Genomic DNA, 18275 nt, shown 5'->3' on the forward strand with positions numbered 1-18275 from the left:
AAGGTCAAATCGGCTGGCAAAACACGAGGTAGGAACAGTTTTTGTTGTTAAATCTACTCATTCTCCCTGTTAAAGTTGCTGCTAGTTAAATGTTTCTTTTACAGAAAGTCTTTCTGGAATAGATTTTCAATGTATTAACTTCATGTTTATTTCAAACCAAAACACTAAGTGATTTAAAAAATTAAAAGTAAACCAAGAACAACATGTATAATTGTTGCAGACGCCCAAACAACTTGACTGACCTCAGAGTCAGTTATTTGTAAGTTTTCAGTCGTGGATTCAAAAATATTTTTATAATGAGCAAAAATGCTGAAAATGTGATATTGTGAAATATGTTGTTGCTCCCAGAAATGATGCAGAAGTGGTCGTCTGCGACAAACAAGTCCACAAACAGCGTTATCCGTCACCAAAGAAGTGAGTAGAGCAACAGTTTATTTCAGGCTTGAAAAGACTTTTGTGATTAATTTGGATCTTTATTAATTGTCTTGTTTTGTTTATTCAGTAACCAAAGATGACCAGCCCCGCCCACACCAGAGGTCAGTTTCATTGATTTTTACTGTTTACAGCTGTTGTGAGGATGTGTCAGTCAATGTGTCAGTCAATTGTTATTTTCAGCACACTGAAAATAACAATTTTCCGTGTGCTGTGGTGGCGCAGGTATTAAACGCAACCCACATATGGAGGCCTTAGTCCTTAACGTAGCTGTCGCAAGTTTGATTCCCGGCCTTGGCGACCTTTGCTGCATATCTTCCCCTTCTTTTATTACCCACTTTCCTGTCAATTAACTATCAAAAAAAGGCAACTAGAACCAAATATATATATATATATATATATATATATATATATATATATATATATATATATATATATATATATATATATATATATATATATATAATAACAAGACGACCAGCCCCTCCCACTCCCGAGGTCAGTTTCATAGATTTTTACCGTTTACAGCTGTTGTGAGGATGTTTCAGTTAATTTTTCTTGTTACACATTAAAAATAACAATTTTCCCTGATGATCAACTTTCCAGTAATGGTCTAAAATCTAAACCTCTGGGCTTTTATTGTTTATAAAACGATTATCTCTTTTTACACCAAACTTCAACATTTTTGATAATATTTCTCAAGAGCCTTTGGTTTTACATTTTTTGCACGGGTCATAGAGTACAATACAAGCACATAAAGTTTATTAATAATGAACTAATTAAATATTTTTCTTTACTTTTTCTTTACAGGATTCTAATGTCTACGGCAACATTTGAATAAACAGCCTGAGCATCGATTTGGATACGCTTTCTCTTCTTCTGCTGTCAAGTTTCAATTTATACTTCACTACTTCATTTATAATCATGTTATTCTCGCTTGCTCTGCTTTTCACTTCAATGGCAAATGTTTACTTTTCAATTAAGGAAGAAATAAACAATAATTAATCACTAATGCTTCATTTCTGTATTCTCTGCCATGAAGTTAGTTAGTGGGATTAAGGAGTATCACGCAAGATGGATTATAATCAAAATAAAATCAATGGTTCGCAAAAAATATCACAATGTTTCTCAAAAGTCACACATGATTATACAAGGAAACAAATAATGCATTTTTCAAGGACCACGACTGTTTGGATGAACAAAATACAAGCAGCAACATAAATCAGTGTTTTAATAACAGGAACAATTTTTCAAAGATGTTCAAAAATATAGGGAGGCATAAATGTTGATACCTTGTCACTCTACAATGAAAAACAAAGTCCATTTTGGTAACTGAAATAATGTGAAAATAACACAAGACATTAAAAACAAACTGGTTTTCATTCAGAAAATAATGTTATTCATGGAATTGAGATTAAAAAATAAGTAGTTAATTTCTTAATTACTTATTTTCTCATTCAGTCTTTTAAAGCAGTCACCACAAATTAGTGATTTTCTTATATAATTCTTCTGCCTGAACAAACCGGTTAGTGTGTTCGCTTTACAAATGCCGACTCTGCAAAAAACCCTTTCTCGTTGAACTCTGACCAGACCTGCTTCTGCTTGTTATTTCTTTTTTAAACATACAACAGTCATAATTTCATGTTAGTTAGCTGGAATTTGAGGAGTTAAGATCCTAAAAAATTAGAAACATTTAATTGTTTTGAGCACAGTTAAGACATTTATAAAATATTAAGCTCTTCACTATTTATTGGAATTAGTTGTGTGTTTCATCTAAAAAGCTGCCTTGTGCAGACATATTTCTCCTGGATTGTGGCGTTTTAGGCTTTATGCTGCAGTCCAGATTATAGGTACCATATTTCCACTGATGTTTGTGTGATATTTTGTGAGCTCCAAATGCTAATGGCTGAATCTTTTTTAGCAGTTGAGGTGCTGAAGTAACTTATTCTCACCTCCAGCCCAGATCCGGTTTGAACCGCCTGGTAGTAACGTTAAGGTGAAACAAGAGAGCGAACAGTGAGCCGGCGGTATGATATCGCTTTTCTATATCAAGATGTCTGATTCTGACCCACAGCAGTGGGACCGACTCAGGCTGCCCGTAGCGAATCGGGCTTTTAGTCCAGCACTGTGGCAGAATTATGAAATTAAAGTCTGAAGTTTTCTCTCCAGCCAAACCATTTCTGTGTTTGAGGGTGAGGAGGTTTTTTTTTTTTTTTTTTTGCTGCTATTGCGAGGACAATTACAATAATAATAATAATAATAATAATAATAATAATAATAATAATAATAATAATAATAATAATAATAATAATAATAAGTTTTTCTAACTTCAACATCAGACCTACGTTTTTATTCACAAACAAGTGCATGCTCATAAAAAGATGTATTCTTGCCCATAATTTGATAGCTAGAGGGCGCAGATCCACCCATCTGAACAACATGGAGGCTCTGAGAGTCATTATTAGACCAAGGACAGCCAGACTAGTTTATTTTGATAAATTGTTATATTTAGCTAAATACTTTTGATGAGGGGCACAAGCAGGTCACCTGACAAACACCTAAAAAAATAAGTAAAAATAAATGAAAAAGGGGACTTTTAGGTGTCAAGGACAAAATGAGTAGGGGTTCAAGTTCCCTCGACTCCACCCCTTTGCACATGCCTGTCACTTCTCTTTTTTCACTTCCCTATTTTCTGTGGTTTTTCATATAAAAGGTGTCTTTGAAATCATCCTTTTGACAGAGCAGTAAGATGCCAAGTCACATCATCCTCCCACACTTTTAGGGAGAACTTCATTAAATTGTGCAGTTTTGAAAGATTTCCCCCAAACATTCACATCACAAGGTAAGTCGGTCTTAACTTTAAAGAATATGGCAAATAGGTTCTTTTTATATCTTTTTAAAACTTAAATTGAATATTCTCATCAAAGAAAATATTGCATTTTTAGTTTTTTATTCATTTATTAAAGCAAATAACAATAAAAGGAACTAATTAATTTTGCTGCACTAAATGTTTCACAGAAATTACACCTTCCTCTTTCCTTAAAAGAATAGAAGAAATATTTCAATTTGAATGCAGAATGTAGAACTTTCTTAAGTTTTTCTAAAAAAAAATTAATAATTATGTAATCTTATAATTAAGTTGGACAATTAAAGAGCGTAAGTAAATTATATTTTGTTTTACGTTTTATGATTCTTTTGTTTAATATTATTACAGTAATAAAATTTTTTAATTAACATTCACCCCTTATGCATAAACCATTTGCAATTTATTTTTAATTGCTTTTCCCAAGTTTCCATATATGTTATCACTTTTTACCCTCAATAGGTTAAATCTAAATGTTGGATTTAACCAGTTGTGGGTTTTTTTCGTTCTTTCATGGAAATTTGTTCTGCTTGAATAAGTTTCCATGAAGGAATTTAGAATTTATATTTAGAATCCACAAAGATTTTTCACATGCAACAACTTTTCAAATTTCCTCTTATTACGTCTTTTAAGCTTGAAATCAAGTTCAAGGAATCTGAACAACATGAATCCTTGAATCTGATCCTTGAACCGCCTACATTATAAAATTATGTAGATCACTCCAATATATTTGAAAGTTTTTGTTTTTTGTACAGATTTGGATTGCTTGGCTCAACCTGCTCGTTAAAATGTTTGTATGTAAGAATCTGGGTTGTCCAAATCAGGATTTGTTTTCTGAAGTTGCAGCTTGAGCCATTTTTCTGAATGATAGGAATAAGAAACTTGACTTAAATTAATGCCATGTACTGAGTTCTCCTGAATACAGCTTGCAGAAAAGATCAGATGAAACAGGCAGATTGGAAAGTGCAGCAGTCGATATCCATGCATTCACTGTGAGCAGTGCTGCTGGATGAACATGTCATGTTTAAAACCTTTACTTTTAAGAAAGAAGTAAAATGTGTAAATTTGAGAAACTTTATCAAAAATTTAGACGAGAGCGCAAAAAACAAAAACTATTGAATAAATAGATCTATAGAGCTAGACTCCAGGACGAAATTAATTCAGAGAAAAATATTACAACTAGTTTCCTCTCACACTGCTGAATAATAACCACTTTTTAAAAGTAAGTTTTATCCCCTCTGCTTTTGGATACTTATAATGAATCATTTAAGAGACAAAGGTTACCTCCTACACTTTCAGAAGCGGTTATCACTCTTATCCTGAAAAAAGACAAGGAATCTTCAGAATGCAAAAATTATCGACCTATTAGCTTAACATCGTATGATAGTAAAATATTATCAAAAATCCTCGCTAATCGTTTGGACCGAGTACTGACCTCATTAATTCATCCGGATCAAGTTGGATTCATACGTTCTCGCACCTCAGCTGACAATATTAGAAGACTAATAGACATTATGTGGGCAGTTCGGGACAGTCCAACACCTGTAGTTGCTTTGTCGTTGGATGCAGAAAAGGCATTCGACAGAGTTGAGTGGCATTATCTGTTTCTTACTTTGGAAAGCTTTGGCTTTAGTAAAACCTTTATAGACTGGATTCGGCTTATATATGCTCGGCCAATGGCATCTGTCCTAACAAATGGGGTAATTGGCCAACCATTTGACCTTAAAAGAGGGACCAGACAGGGGGACCCCCTGTCTCCTCTACTCTTTGCATTAGCCTTAGAACCATTAGCGGCTGCTATTCGGAAAGAGGATAATTTTCCTGGTATTACCGTAAGACATAGTTGTCATAAACTGATGTTGTATGCTGATGATATTCTTCTTTTTATGTCAGACCCGGTGAATTCCCTTCCCTCTTTGCTCTCCTTAATTAACGCATTCTCAAATATTTCTGGTTATAAGGTCAATTGGACAAAGTCGGAAGCTCTCCCACTTTCTGCGTTTTGCCCTAAAAACACATTTCCATCTAGCATGTTTTCTTGGCCTAAGAGGGGTATTAAGTACCTTGGAATAACTTTTCCACCCCAACTGACTGATTTGATTAAGATCAATTTTGAACCATTACTAGAAAAAATGAGGGTGGATGTAGAGCGTTGGAGTCAACTATATCTTTCCATGTGGGGGAGGGTAAATACTATTAAAATGATCTGTGCTTCCAAATTTAACTACCTGCTACAGGCTCTCCCAGTACATGTCCCTATAACATATTTTAAACAATTTGATAAGATCTGTAACTTGTTCATATGGAATAAGAAAAAGCCCAGGCTGAATTTGCAAAAACTACAAAGACCTGTAGATAGAGGGGGTTTAGGTATGCCTAATTTACTTAATTACCATTATGCCTTTTCTCTCAGGCACTTGGCACATTGGTTTCTGCCCCCTGAGAGAGCCCCACCCTGGTTCTCTCTTGAGAGTGTGGTGTGTCTACCATTTGCATTGACTAGCTGCCTATCAATTAATCTCTCCCCTCAAAATCAGTCGCATCCTGTTCTCTCCCATATGAAGGCACTATGGAAAAAAATATCTCAGATTTTTAAATTTGACCTCCATCTCAATAAATCCGCTAGTATTTGGTATAACCCCAAACTCTGTATAGGCAAAACCCCGTTTTTTTGGAAGTCCTGGTTTCAAAAAGGAATATGTGAGATAGGCGATTTATATGAGAATGACTCATTGAAGTCCTTTGAAACATTGGTTGGGGAATTTAAGTTACTCAGACAAGATTTCTGGAGATATTTACAATTGAGACACTTGCTGGTTAAAACTTTTGGTTCCCCCACTATTATTCCTGTAACCTGCAACACACTGGCAGATATAAAGAAGGTGTTTGGTCATGGGCATGAAGCTTCAGTTTACTATAGAATGTTGTCGACAGCCTTGGATCCTAATATTATGTCTCTTAAGAGATCTTGGGAAATAGATCTAAATCTTAGTCTCACAGAAGAGGAATGGCTTTCAATTCTTAGGAATGGGAAGAAAAGTTCAAGGGAACTAAAAACAAGACTAGTGCAATTTAAGATTCTACATAGAGTTTACTGGACTCCATACAGACTATACAGGGTTGGCCTGTCAGAAACCTCGGTTTGTTGGAAGTGTCAAAAGGATAATGGCACACTGGTACATATGCTATGGGACTGTCCAGAAATCCAAGATTATTGGTCATCAGTTCACAAAGTCGTAGAAAAAAAAGTTGGCCAGAAAATACCCTTCTGCAGCAGGCTTTATATTCTCGGGGATCCATCATTATTGGCTCACCTGACTTCCTCTCTCTCGCAGTGGGCCCTGACAGCTCTAATGCTGGGGAGGAAGCTGCTGGTGAGGGAATGGAGGGGTCCGTCTATCCCTTCTCTCACTCATTGGTATAGGTCACTGGGGCAGCTTGCTGCCTTAGAGAGATTATCTTATAGATTGTTAAATAGGGTTGAGGAGTACAATAGGAAATGGTCCCGCTACTTCTCATACATGGGTTAAATGGCATTTCCAGCTTGGACATAATTAGACTAGAGAAATTTACGGTAATGCTGTAGTTATTTGAATGTATCGGGGTAATAGGGCAGTGTTATTTTATGTTATGTATGTCTAAGTTCAGTTGATGTCTGTGTCTTGCCTTTTTTCTCTACTTTTACAGTAATTTTTTGTTATTCATTTGTTATTGTATTTATTTATTTGTTTTATTTAATTAATTTATTTTTTGTTCAAGTAATTTCTGTTAACTGTGTTGGCCTGAAGAATTCACAAGGACTAACTTTGTTTAGCTGATGCTAAATTGTAATATGCCAAGTGTGTAATTAGGCTATATTTCTGTTGGAAAATCAATAAAGTTCAAGTCATAAAAAAAAGTAAGTTTTAAAAAGCAAGAAGAAAAAACTGCAACAAGCAAAACAGAGTAGGTAATTTATTATAAATGAGATTTAAACAGGATGTTTAAATCTCATTTATATAAAGTTTGAGAAATTGTACCTAAAAAAGCAGAAGTAAAAGGGTTCATAAATGAGATCAGCATTGAGTAGGCCAACTTCTGTTGCTGCTCACATAAAAATAAAGTTTTTAAACATGTCGCAAGTGTTTCCAGTAAGCTGATGAGGATGTTACTGTAAATAAATAAAAAAGATGCCTTCAGAAAGGGCATGACTCTACCCCGACACCCGCCGTTTGTGGAGGGGTGGACGCCGAAAGGGTGGTTCACCCAGGCAACCAAACAGTATGAATATCTGACAGAAAATAATAGGAAAATATATATTTATGTGATAATTTTGAGTTATTGAGCAGTTTAAATTGAGTTTTTATTAGATTACTGACTGTCTTTGCTAAATTGTTTGCTCCTGTCTTTGTTTTTTTTGTTTTTATTTCTTTGCTTGTTTGTTTGTTTGTTTACTTTTAGGACTTATTTATGAGCTAATAGGGATCCACCAGCACACATTGCAAATACTTGAAATTCCTTACCTGATCTTAAGATTTTGATCAAGACAGTATTAATTAGACGCATGATAAATAAGTAGTGAAGACAGAACAGATGCCGATTACTTGATGCCACTCTCTTTAATTGTTTATAATTGCAAACAAATGTAAACAAGAAAGTGAGCTGGTCCTTTTTGAGATATTGTAATTAATTCATAATTCCAGATTATGAATTCTGAGAATGAATCCCTTTTGTAGATAGATAGATAGATAGATAGATAGATAGATAGATAGATAGATAGATAGATAGATAGATAGATAGATAGATAGATAGATAGATAGATAGATAGATAGATAGATAGATAGATAGATAGATAGATAGATAGATAGATAGATAGATAGATAGATAGATAGATAGATAGATAGATAGATAGATAGATAGATAGATAGATAGATAGATAGATAGATAGATAGATAGATAGTTTATTAGTCTCCCATTGGAGAAATAGAAATTTGTCTTGAAAGCAGGGGCCAAAAACTGCAGTACAACAATAAAAAGGACATAACAATAAAAACAGCAACAACAACAGCAAAAGTACATAAAACCACAAATGTCAGATCAGCAGTACATCCTCAATACATCCTCTACATGCTACTCTTGGTCATCGTCTGGTCCTCCTGTTGCTCTGTCCAGTCCCCGCTAGTCTGCCATTTCTCAAGTTAATAGAGAGAGGTACAAATGAATGTTTCAGTATTTGCAAAGGGGGACCCTGAACCTTCTTCCAGAGTTCTTAAGAACATATTCTGATGCGAGCACATGAGACCCATCAGACAAGATGTTCTCAGCATGCCTCATGGTAGCCTGCTCAGAGGAGCTGTGGAGAGGATAGGTCCGGAGTGTTGATAATCTTGGTTGCCATCTTCACCAGACTTTGAATTTGAGTTTTTAATTTAATAGTAAGATTTCAAAACCATCCAGTGATGCCATATCTAAGAATAGACTCGATGGTTGTGCTATGTGAACTTATTCTGTGTTCATATGAATTTTGAAATCAACAGACTAAAACATGAAGATGCTCCTCTTAAAGGGTAAAAAATGAGATGTCAAATTAACTGTAAAGTAGCCATTTTCTTTCTACTCTGATAACTTGAGCTCATGCATGCAAAACACAACCCACACTATAAAGTCATCTTTGCTTTTAAGATGAGAACTTAATCAGGAGGAAACAAAAAAGGGGAACAGAAAGAAACTGTAGAGAGTTTTGTTACAGATGGGTACCAGTCTTTTTACAGCCTTTGAACATTTTAACTGCAAAGAAATGGAAATTAAACAAAATTTGGTTGACTTAAAATGGTACAAAATATTTTGTTTGTATCTTTAATTGTAGTGATCTGTGTTTCTGTGTATTTATTTCTTGGTTTTTCTGTGTCCTGTCCTCCCTGTTGATTGATCCCAGCTGTTATAGTTCCCTGATTACTATCCCTTTGTATTTAAACCCTCCTGTGAAATCTTTTCTTTCCAGGCAGCATTTTGAAACAGTGATCCACGCTTTTATTTACACTCGATTGGATTACTGTAACGCACTATATCTGGGAGTCAATCAGTCGCTGCTCTCACGTCTGCAGCTGGTTCAGAACGCTGCTGCACGACTTTTGACAGGAACTCGAAAGAGGGAGCATGTGACCCTGTCCTGGCCTCACTTCACTGGCTGCCTGTATATTTTAGGATTCATTTTAAAATTATTATGTTTGTTTTTAAATCACTACATAATCTTGCCCCGGCTTACCTCTCTGAGCTTCTTGACCCCTACGTACCCTATCGGTCTCTCAGGTCAGCAGATCAGCTGCTCTTGGAGGTACCAAGATCCAGAAGGAAGCTCAGAGGGGACAGGGCTTTCTCTGTCATTGGCCCAAAAGTTATGGAACGACTTGCCTTTGCAGGTCAGAGAGGCCCCTTCACTGTCCACTTTTAAAGTTCGTCTTAAAACCCATTTATTTTACTTGGCTTTTAACACCAGCAGGATCTAGTTTTAAATTGTATGTTTTTGTTTGTAAACTGTAAGATTTTATTTTTTTATTATGTTGCGTTTTAATGTACAGCACTTTTTTAATGTACAGCACTTTGTATCACTTTGTAACAGCCACAGCTGTTTTAAAGTGCTTTATAAATAAAGTTGGTTTGGTTTGGTCTGTTGTCTTTGCCTCCTGTTGGTTCCTACTCTATTGTACGTATATTGTTACTTTATGGACTCATCACTAAACACTTTCTAATGTCTGCCTGGGCCTACGAGCATATTCCTCACCACAAACAATATCACATCATGACATTAATGATAAGTTGTTTTAATAAATCATACTAATGCATCTCATTTGTTTCTTTCAGATACCTTTACATCAAGATGTTTTGGTTTAGACATTTGCTCCTGCACCTCTGGTTTTTGGGTACTTTGGTTTTCTTCTTTTGAATGGTGTAATACATACCATCTTAATTTGATGCAACTGATTAATTTTTACTTCCATAATTTTGACTTACAACTACTTTTCTCTTGCAGGATGTCTTTACTTGGCAACACAAGCTTGGCGCGTTGACATGCCAAGAAATATCAAAGGATTGTTGAATTCCTGCCTCGTTATCCCTTGTAGCTTTGACTACCATAGGTATCCACCTACAAGAGCAGACAGAGTTGTTTGGTACCAGTATGTGAGCAGGGGATATCCTTTGGTTTATGATAATTGGTACCCTAGAGATGTAATTGAAATGTATAGAGGAAGAACCCATGTATACACTTCCACATATAAAAAATCATGCACTCTAGTGATTGAACATGTGAACTGGAACGACCACAGACAAAAGCTTTATCCTTGGGTGGATCCAGAAAATGTTTGGAAAAGCACACACGCATTCTATGACACAACTGTAACAATTGAAGTAATTGGTATGTTTGTTTTGGGTTTTTTGCCTTGAACATCAGTTCATTAGTATGTCGTTGAAAAAGTTTTTTAAGTTTTTACATTTCCTTTGTAGGACAGCCACAACCACCACAGATTATGATCTTCGGTGAAAGAAAAGTTGGAAATTCTGTAACAGTGCAATGTTCTGCTCGACACACATGCTCCACCCGTCCACCAACTCTTAGCTTCAACATCGCAATGAAAGACAACAAAGTTACCCACACTGAGCTATCTGAGGGCACTTCTAAAACTACTTTAACAGCTACTTTAGTCTTAGAGAGAGACTTTCAAGTTGTTGAGTGCACTGTCAAGCACCCAGGTGGTAAAACGGCAACAACATCTGAAACCTTAACTGCACAATGTGAGTGATAACTCTCAAGATCAAAATCAGCATCGCCTTTTTCCTTAGGTTGTCTGTCTGGATAAGCTTTAACCATCCTTTTGTTCTTTGTGCTTTTAGGCTCCATTTTCCCACTGAGCATTAGCTCTATGTCATCTGAATATCTAGAAGGAGTTGCAAGCCAGGTAACATGTGAAGCTTCATACACTTGCTCCAACAATACACCAGTTCTCACATGGAACTACGCTAACATGCCAGTTACCGGAGATATTAAATCCTCTGGGAGTTTGAGGGAAACTGTTTCCACATTGACATTTACAGCATCAGCTAAAGACAATGGAAACTATCTGACATGTTCTGCAAGATTTCCTGGAGGACAGACCGAGCAGAAGAGCACGACCATACGGGTAAAACGTGAGTGACAATCATAGTTAAAATTAATACTTCTTGTGAAAGTACTTCTTTCACAATTTTAAGGAATTATTTACTTAAAGCCAGCTCTTATATCTTGTTGAAAGGTTACTTGTAAGTTAATTTTGTCTTATTTCAAGTGTATTAAGATACTAGCAGTAGAAACTAGACCACAAATACTTGGTAGGATTTTGTGTTTTTGCAGTGAAGGCATTTGAGCCCTGTAAGTCACGATTTAGGAGTTAAGGTGACTTTATTTTTCCGCCACTCTAGTTAGTTGGAAAATACCACCAGAGAACAAATATCTGAAGAAAGACAACAAATAATACTATTAGAAATACAATATTAAAATGTAGACATCTATGGTCTGTCCAGGGCAAATCAGTTCAAATTAGGCTTAAACTAATGTAGTCCATCAAAGATTTGTACCGTTTTGTTTTTATGTGTTTTACAGGAAACATGCTCAATCTGGATTGGTCTTTCACTACTCCAGGAAGCGTAACAGGAATGAAAGGGTCATGTGTCATCATTCCTTGCAAGTTTTCCTATCGCAAAGCCCAACCAAATGGCCTCCAAGTTGTCTGGTACTTGTACCAAAGTAATGGACGTGCAGACGTATTCAACCAAAAACAGTCAAATATTTTAAGCAGATATAAAGGGATAACACATTTGGCTGGCTCTGTGTCAGACAGCAATTGTAGTCTTAAAATAGATCGGCTGGATATGTCTCACAATGAGGATAAACTCTATCCATGGGTTGATATCAACCCAATTACCTCCTACCATGCACAGGGACACTCATTTTTGGATAAAAGCACCAAAATTATGGTTTCAGGTAAGAACATATATATGTTTATGTATATCCTTTTCATGCATTAAGTATGATCCTTTGTGTTAGGATTTTTTTCCAAATTTCTTTTGATTTTCTTAAGGCATAAAAAAGGTAGGAATCATTTTTTTTGTAAATACATTTTTTTTTTTTTTTTTTTTTTTTTTTTTTGTTAGGTGATTAATTGTAATTTTCTCCAAATACAAAGTTGTTATTTGAAAAATAGATCAGTTGTTCTTTAGGAGTTATCTGATGTCACAATATTTTTTTACCTGCAAGAGTCGTCTACAGTAGAAGGAGTGACCGGGTCGGTTGGCATGCTTTTTTGTATGGGATTTAACAAAAATAATTTTTTCCATTTACAGCTGATGGCCAGTAGTTGATAGTGTATTTTATGATGCATTAGTGGGATCCACAAGAAGCACAAGAAAATGGCTTTTCGATAGCTGGCCACAGTAGTGATAATTTCTTGATTAAGCAAAATAAATCTCACAAGTATTCACATCCCTTGCAGTTATTTCCTTTGCAGCAAGAAACTTGATTTTGTCTGTCTCATTTCCTGGTTAAATTGTTGGTTGGGTTAAAATAATGTATGTTTAACTTTTCCTTTCACTCTTTCACCAGTACTTTAAATATCTACATAGATTAACATATTTCTATTTTTATCTCTATAGACCGTGCACAAGAACCCCAGATGAGCATCATTGATGCTCCTAGGGTGGGAAATCAGAGCAGGGTTACCTGTAAAGTGCAACATACATGTTCTTTTGCTCCTCCTGTCCTGACTCTGAGTGGCATTCCTGGAACAGACCGCACCGTTGACTCCTTGTTGTCAGACGGCATTTGGGAAAGAACGATAGAACGAACTTGGAATGTAGAAGAAGACCACAAGAAGGTGGAGTGCACTGTGAGATATCCTGGTGGACAAAGTGCCAAAAGTGAGCTCCTCCTGCAGGTTGAATGTGAGTTTGAATAAACACGTGGTTTAAATTGATTCAACTTTTAAGTTTTCTTTACAAGTAAACTTTCTCAATCATTTTTTGCTTAGGTCCATTTGAAACAATCAAAATGGTTGAACCTCCAGGAGAGCTGACAGAGGGAGTGGCAAAGAGTGTAATTTGTTCTGTGTCCTACAAGTGCAAGACAAATACACCAACAATTGAGTGGAACGTTTCGGACATGCTGTATTTACCGAAGCACAAAAAAATATCCAGTAATACGTATGCAACTGAGTCCAATCTTACATTTATTGGCTCCCTGGAAGACAATGGAAAACCTCTGACCTGCACTGCACATTTTGTCTCTGGAGAAACCTCAAACTCCTCACTTCTTCAGATAAAAAGTGAGTTTTTACATCTAACTCACATTGTTGACTACTGTCATTCAAATTAAAATTCAGAGAACTTTTAGAAGTTCAGAGAACGAGAAAGATTTACAGCTTCAATTGCAGCACAAAATGTTGGCAAGAAAACAATGACTGCTTTCTTTAGTCCAGTTAGTTATAGCTTTCTCTTGTGTCTATTGCTTAGCTTCTAATCAAAAATGTCTGTTTATGGGTGCTGTGGTGGTGCAGGGGCAAAGCACAACCCATGTCTTGAGGCCTTAGTCCTCATGCCGGTGGTTGCAGGTTCGATTCCTGGCCTGGTGACATTTGCCACATGTCTTCCCCCTCTCTCATAACCCTCTTTCCTGTCAAACTACTTTCAAATAAAGGCCACTAGAGGCAACAAAACATCTAAAAAAAGTCTGTTTATCTTGGTAACATTTAAACAAATTTATTTATTCCTTTTTACAGAATACGTACCGGTTGAAGAAGAACTGAACGAGGAAGATGGTGAGCTCACCTTTGTTTTTCCTTACAAGGAAATAAGACAAACGGATTTCCTGCTTATTTTTTCTTCCTGTTTGTGTGCATTATTTCATATTTAAGGCTGTCAGTGTTGTATATCTGTATAAGTTTCATGTCTTTTGTATTGAACATTCTGTAATTTCTGACGGCACCTTATTAAGTTTAAGTGGTCCTGTTTTCCCCCCTCCAACAGCTTTCCGTGTCCTGGCTGCTGACGTCCCTGTCAGATTCAATGCCTTGACTCGGTCCTGTGTGGTCATCCCCTGCAGTTTCCAGGACGATGAGGATCAGCCCCTGACTCGTGGCATCTGGTACAAAAAAACTGGGGGCATGGTGTACCACAATGCCCGCAGTAAAGTTTTGGACCACTTCAAGGATCGGACCAAAATTCTGGGAAACCTGAATGAAGGAGACTGCTCTTTGGAGATTGATGATATAAAATCCTTTGACAATGGCCCTTTCTGTTTCTATGGAGAGAAAGACCAAAAAAATACAGCAAACAAATACAGATTTAGCCACAGCTGTGCTTTTATTGTCATGAAAGGTCAAGAATCCTTCCTAATGTTTTACATCATTCACATGCTGTTTGATTAATTTTCTTACAATTTGAGCAATAACAAATGTCATCGGTCTTAATCCTCAGCTTCTCCTGAGAAACCAGTGATGAGCTCAGTTCCAGCTCAAGTGGATGCTGGTTCGACTGTAAACGTCTCCTGCTCTGTCAGTCACTCATGTTCATCACATCCTCCAACGTTTTCATGGAGTGTCCCTTCCATCAACAACAAGGTTTCAGACACTGTGGTATCACGAGGCGTCTGGAAGTCGACATCCACCATCACGTTTCTGGTAGCTGGAGGAGATGGACCGAGAAACCTAAACTGTACCGCTACCTTCTGGGGTGGAAAGAATCAAACCAGGACGTTCACATTGATTGTAGAGGGTTAGATTCAACGAATTTGCTTTGTTAGAATTCAAAGCATTGGACACAGGGAACTGAGAGGTTTTTCTCATTATGATTATCTTCATCACCAGGAACTATAAAGTACGAGATGCAGAAATCTGTCCCTGTGGTTATTCCTATCGTCATCTTGGTGCTGATTCTCTTTGCTGTGGTGCTCGGCATATTCTTCTACAGGAAAAGGTGAGCAAACCTCTCAAAATCGATTAATATACGCTTTGTGTGTATTGTGCTGATGTTTGTTGACCTTCAAGACTGAGACTGGTTAGAATAAATGAAGTTGACCTAAAGAAATTATAATCTTCTCATCACCAGAAAACAAGCCGATGACCCTATGAGGCCTCCGCCAAGACCAGAGAAAAGGCAAGAATTTTACCTCCAAGACTTTTTAGAGAATAAACAGATTCTCACATTTCATTTCTGCAAAAGGTCAGCACAAATGAGTGAAGAACAGATCCCACTCCATACATTTTCATATAAATTACAAACATAACAAATGGCCCGAAAATGGTTTGTGTCCAATATATGCTCTAATTTTCTTAAATGCAAAAGGAATAGCCCTCTATTAAAAGAAAAAAACCCAACTTGATCAACTTAATTACTTATGTAAATATAACATAAAAAGTAAAAGAAGTAAGAAAAGCAAGTTACTATTAAAATGAAACCAACTGAATCAAAACCCTCAAGTATCCAGCAGCAGTTATAATACAAACCTAGTACAAGAAGACAAAAAGTTTAAATGAAACTTCAAATCAAAATAAAGCCTAATACAATTTCTATTTATTCTATAATCCATTTTATTTGTTCTAATTCACCTATTGCCAGATGCTTAAGTGCTGTGCTACTTTCCCATTTTTGCTGTCTGTTTTGATACAAGTTGTTAATTTTGCTCTAAGCATGTTTTCATTAAATCCAGTTAGTTGTTCATGGATAACTTTAAGAGAGATGTCCTGACTCTCAAACTAAACTGATTCAAATCATTCAGATATTAATGAGTATTTGTTAAATATTATTCTACGTTACACTCACTCAAATGTAACATCATATCACTGATAATTGGATATTTACATCCCTTTTCTTTCACAGGAGGTCTCTTTGGGGTAGATTATCCAGGTGAGTTGAATTACATTTTTCACTCAGCTTTTTTTGGTTTTGAATAAGCAAATAGTAAATCCAAAACCATTTTAATACCTGTAGGAGATACCTCGAGGGAGATAGAGAGAACCCTACAAGGCCAGAAAAAAGGTACGAAGCCAAAAAGCTCTTTTTGAAACTGCACAGTTGAACACATACTAAAAACTAACAAATGTTTCTATGCAGGAGATCAGTTTGGAGCAGGTTTTCTCGGTAAGAACAACAAAAAGCAAATTCTACCATTTTAATCCTCAGTTTTAAAGCGTGATGTTCACAACAATATTATTTTCAGACAATCAGAGGAAGGTCAAATCGGCTGGCAAAACACGAGGTAGGAACAGTTTTTGTTGTTAAATCTACTCATTCTCACTGTTAAAGTTGCTGCTAGTTAAATGTTTCTTTTACAGAAAGTCTTTCTGGAATAGATTTTCAAGGTAATAATTTCTTGTTTATTTCAAACAAGAACATTAAGTGATTAAAAAAATTAAAAACAACATGTATAATTGTTGCAGACGCCCACACAACTCGACTTACCTCAGAGTCAGTTATTTGTAAGTTTTCAGTCGTGGATTCAAACATATTTTTATAATGAGCAAAAATGCTGAAAATGTGATATTGTGAAATATGTTGTTGCTCCCAGAAATGATGCAGAAGTGGTCGTCTGCGACAAACAAGTCAACAAACAGCGTTATCCGTCACCAAAGAAGTGAGTAGAGCAACAGTTTATTTCAGGCTTGAAAAGACTTTTGTGATTAATTTGGTTCTTTATTAATTATCTTGTTTTGTTTATTCAGTAACCAAAGACGACCAGCCCCGCCCACACCAAAGGTCAGTTATACTGTTCATAGATTTCTACTGTTTACAGCTGTTGTGAGGATGTTTCAGTTAATTTTTCTTGTTACACATTAAAAATAACAATTTTCCCTGATGATCAACTTTCCAGTAATGGTCTAAAATCTAAACCTCTGGGCTTTTATTGTTTATAAAACGATTATCTCTTTTTACACCAAACTTCAACATTTTTGATAATATTTCTCAAGAGCCTTTGGTTTTACATTTTTTGCACAGGTCATAGATTACAATACAAGCACATAAAGTTTATTAATAATGAACCAATTAAATATTTTTCTTTACTTTTTCTTTACAGGATTGTAAAGTCTACGACAACCTTTGAATAAACAGCCTGAGCATCGATTTGGATACGCTTTCTCTTCTTCTGCTGTCAAGTTTCAATTTATACTTCACTACTTCATTTATAATCATGTTATTCTCGCTTGCTCTGCTTTTCACTTCAATGGCAAATATTTACTTTTCATTTAAGGAAGAAATAAACAATAATGAATCACTAATGCCTCATTTCTGTATTCTCTGCCATGAAATTTTGCGGATAACAAAGTGTCACACAAGATGGATTATAATAAAATAAAATTTATGGTTGGACAAACAAAATAAGAGCATCAACATAAATCAGTGCTTTAATAACGAGCAATTTTTCAAAGATGTTCAAAAATATAGGGATGGATAAATGTTGATACCTTGTCACTCTATAATGAAAAACAAAGTCCATTTTGGTAACTGAAATAATGTGAAAATAACACAAGACATTAAAAACAAACTGGTTTTCATTCAGAAAATAATGTTGTTCATGGGTTTGAGATTAAAAAATAATTAATTTCTTGTTTTCTCACTCAGCATTTTAAAGCAGTCACCACAGATTAGTGATGTTCTGATATAATTCTTCCGGAACAAGTGTGTTCGCTTTACAAACGCCGACTCTGCAAAAAAATTATTTCTCGTTGAACTCTGACCAGACCTGCTTCTGCTTGCTATTTCTTTTTGAAACGTACAACAGTCATAATTACATGTTAGCTGGAATTTGGGGAGTTCAGATCCTAAAAAAATAGACATTTTTAATTGTTTTGAGCACAGTTAAGACATTTATATATATAAAATATTAAGCTCTTCACTATTTATTGGAATTAGTTATTCTTGACACAAGAGGGTGATATGTTTTCTGTTTTAATGTCAGGTTTCAAACAGTGTTTTATCT

At 35.7% G+C, this 18275-nt stretch overlaps 1 protein-coding gene across 4 annotated transcripts in view; it reads left to right on the forward strand.

Annotated features, from left to right (window-relative positions):
• Nucleotides 1-17570, forward strand: part of LOC103478494 (uncharacterized) — a 44434-nt gene extending 26864 nt beyond the window's left edge. Inside the window, exons 2-23 of one of the 4 annotated variants that reach the window (XM_081616961.1) lie at nucleotides 10136-10194; nucleotides 10305-10688; nucleotides 10778-11065; nucleotides 11165-11458; nucleotides 11910-12290; nucleotides 12959-13246; nucleotides 13333-13626; nucleotides 14080-14118; nucleotides 14327-14677; nucleotides 14777-14835; nucleotides 14920-15073; nucleotides 15166-15274; nucleotides 15407-15454; nucleotides 16178-16204; nucleotides 16289-16336; nucleotides 16412-16438; nucleotides 16518-16556; nucleotides 16633-16659; nucleotides 16738-16776; nucleotides 16866-16931; nucleotides 17020-17053; nucleotides 17373-17570. In XM_081616961.1, coding sequence (XP_081473087.1) covers nucleotides 10152-10194; nucleotides 10305-10688; nucleotides 10778-11065; nucleotides 11165-11458; nucleotides 11910-12290; nucleotides 12959-13246; nucleotides 13333-13626; nucleotides 14080-14118; nucleotides 14327-14677; nucleotides 14777-14835; nucleotides 14920-15073; nucleotides 15166-15274; nucleotides 15407-15454; nucleotides 16178-16204; nucleotides 16289-16336; nucleotides 16412-16438; nucleotides 16518-16556; nucleotides 16633-16659; nucleotides 16738-16776; nucleotides 16866-16931; nucleotides 17020-17053; nucleotides 17373-17399 — 3066 coding nt within the window. In that variant the 5' untranslated portion in view covers nucleotides 10136-10151 and the 3' untranslated portion in view covers nucleotides 17400-17570. Of the gene's footprint in view, nucleotides 1-2824; nucleotides 3275-10135; nucleotides 10195-10304; nucleotides 10689-10777; nucleotides 11066-11164; nucleotides 11459-11909; nucleotides 12291-12958; nucleotides 13247-13332; nucleotides 13627-14079; nucleotides 14119-14326; nucleotides 14678-14776; nucleotides 15074-15165; nucleotides 15275-15406; nucleotides 15455-16177; nucleotides 16205-16288; nucleotides 16337-16411; nucleotides 16439-16517; nucleotides 16557-16632; nucleotides 16660-16737; nucleotides 16777-16865; nucleotides 16932-17019; nucleotides 17054-17372 lie in introns of those variants that run through there. The other 3 variants (XM_081616959.1, XM_081616958.1, XM_081616960.1) reach the window with 3 other exon arrangements.
• Nucleotides 17571-18275: the final 705 nt, after the last annotated feature.

Source organism: Poecilia reticulata, chromosome 16 (assembly GCF_904066995.2).
Source record: "Poecilia reticulata chromosome 16, P_reticulata-male-v2, whole genome shotgun sequence".
In the NCBI taxonomy this organism is placed as follows: domain Eukaryota; kingdom Metazoa; phylum Chordata; class Actinopteri; order Cyprinodontiformes; family Poeciliidae; genus Poecilia; species Poecilia reticulata.